Consider the following 2,592-nt stretch of genomic DNA (forward strand, 5'->3'; position numbering starts at 1 on the left):
AGAAGGTAAATGGAAAAGTAACTAAGTGTTAAGACAAAGAATGATAGTCCAGATACAAAGACTTGAATATATTATCAGCAAACCGGCCCATTGATAAATGAAAATAATCAATCAATCAATCAATCAACCTATCAATCAATCAACCAACCAACCAACCAATCAACCACCCAACTACCCAACCACGCACCGAACCACCAACCCAGCCACCCAACCAACCAACTGACCAACCAACCAACAAGTCAATCAATCAATCAATTAATTAATCAATCAGTCAAACAGTCAATCAATCAATCACTCAATCTAACAAGCAATGATTGGTCCGTTCTCACTTTGTAAAAATCGTTCTTGATGTTGCGGTACTTTCGTGGCAGATTAGGTATCCGTCTCATGAGGTTGCGCCAGATCAGGTAATTCATGACCACCCTGAAGAAATGGGATTTCAAAATACCAACATGATTTGAATCAGTCAAAATCATTTAAAAGTTCAAGTGATTCTAAAGATCGAAGTGATTTTGATAGATAGATATATCTCGACTTTTATTCAAAGTTGAATTTTCAATAGCGATTTTACACAGATATTTGATGATGATGACGATTTTTTGTTTCCTTAATGGGCCTGGCGGACTCCACGAAGAAATCTTCGAGCGAGAGCGAAGCTCTTTAAAATTCGGCTCCATTGTCAATATGCTAAGCGGCACCTCCACTCGTCCAAATAACGCTTCGAACTGCCATTGTTCCTGGACATTCAAACATATGTTTGACATCCTCCTTTTCAGGGCCGCATCTTCGGCAAAATAGGCTGAGCTCTTCATTTACAAAGTTCTTATACCATCTTAAGCTCCAATGATGGTCCGACCGCAGTCTCGCTAGCTCAACCTGGTCCTAGCGACATGTGATATTTTGTTCCCGCTTATAGGAGTACCCAGAATACACATCTTCCTGGTGCTGATACTTAGCTCTGCATGGTGGGTCTCTGATTTCCCTCTTGATCATTGGAAAGACTCCTCTGTATGTTGTTGGTCGTCTGTCTCCCTCAATCTCTCTAGCTTCATTAGCAGCTGCATGGTCTGCTGCCTCATTTCCTTCTATTCCAACATGGCTTGGAATCCACTGGATTTTTATTGTGGCTGTGGCTTCACTGAACTTGCAGCGCAAATCATTTATGTCCAAACTGTTGCCTTGCAGCCCCTTGCAGAGGGACTGACTGTCAGTCAAGATCAGCACATTAGTCCTACTGTGGCAATTGTCAGCAATCCATTGTGCAGCAGACATCATTGCCTGGCATTCCTTGTCATAAGATGGTGTAAGGAATGCACCTTTAGTTTTAATAATTTCTGTTTGTGGTGATTCATCATTCATTATCGCCACTGCTGCAGCTCCACCTTCGCGGTATCCTGCGACAGCCGATCCATCGGTGAAAATTGTCAAATCTGCACTAGCCTCTTTGATCACATCCTCTGCAGCTTCACGTGCCTTTACAGGATCATCACTTTTGCCTTTTTCTCCTCTTAGTTCTGTCAGAATTTTGATTTCGCCATGGGTCTTCCATGGACTAGCTTTCACCAGATTGATCGGCCATCGATTCTCTGCTTCAGGGGGAGAGGTGGTCTATTAAATCGGTGCCCATCCGAAAACAACTTTTCCTGCTGTTTTTAGGCTTGACTGCTTGATCAAGGGCTTTCTTTCTAGGATGGTTGTCTGGTAATCTCTTAGCCATCTCTACAGACTTGAGGCATGTTCTTTTTGTATAGGAGGTGTAGTGCTCAGTTCTGGTCTCATAGCGCAGCGCTTCTGTTGGTGTTGTTTTCAGCTGACCTGATACAAGGCGGAGGGCTTTGTTTTGTATTCTGTCCAGGGTCTTTGCACAAGTCTCACTCTGCCAAGGCTGCCAAGGCTGCCGAGGCTGCCACGCTGGGGCAGCATAATCTATCTTGCTTTTCACAAACATCTGATATACTTTCTTGAGCGACTCCTTACCCCAGCCCCATTTTGAGTTGCTGACAGCACCGATAACCTTCATTTTTTGAGGTTGCACTTTTGGACACTTCCTCAATATGCTTGTTGAAGGTTAGCTGTCTGTCCAGGTAGACACCCAGCAGGCGTGGAGAGGGGTTGAAAGGTATCTTTTTCCCTTCGATCTGAATTATTGATTGCACGTTGGCTCCTTCACAAATGTTGAGAAGAAGCACACCTCACTCTTGGTTGCATTCAAGATAAGCTTCCATCCATTGCTCCTTTTCACAACCATGTCCACAATCAATTGTGTCGCTTCATTTGCCTTTTCTCTCTTTGCGCGACTGGTCAATATTGTGCAGTCATCAGCGAACATGGAGTAGATCAGCTTGGCGGAGGTTAGTTGTTGCGAGTCAGGTTTGGAAGGGATTCTGCCAGGTTGTTTATGAAGAATATAAACAGCAGCGGTGATAGTACAGCTCCTTGGGGAATTCCTTGCTTGAAATTCTGGCTCTTGCTTGTTTCTCTATTCAGGCGAACACGGGCTTGTCTGTTTCTCAGGAAACCATGGATCCATCTGATTGCACGCAACGGAACTCCCTTGTCAGCTATTGACAGTAATAGTCTTTCAAGCCAAAG

The 2,592-nt window shown here is 43.9% G+C and overlaps 1 protein-coding gene across 1 annotated transcript in view; it reads right to left on the reverse strand.

Annotated features, from left to right (window-relative positions):
• Nucleotides 1-2,592, reverse strand: part of LOC101861636 (neprilysin-1) — a gene marked incomplete in the record, with an annotated part of 31,137 nt that overhangs the window by 12,199 nt on the left and 16,346 nt on the right. The window contains 1 exon segment of the mRNA XM_035973258.1: nt 330-423. Coding sequence (XP_035829151.1) covers nt 330-423 — 94 coding nt within the window.

The sequence above is a fragment of the Aplysia californica genome, unplaced genomic scaffold, assembly GCF_000002075.1.
Source record: "Aplysia californica isolate F4 #8 unplaced genomic scaffold, AplCal3.0 scaffold00026, whole genome shotgun sequence".
NCBI classification, from domain to species: Eukaryota; Metazoa; Mollusca; class Gastropoda; order Aplysiida; family Aplysiidae; genus Aplysia; species Aplysia californica.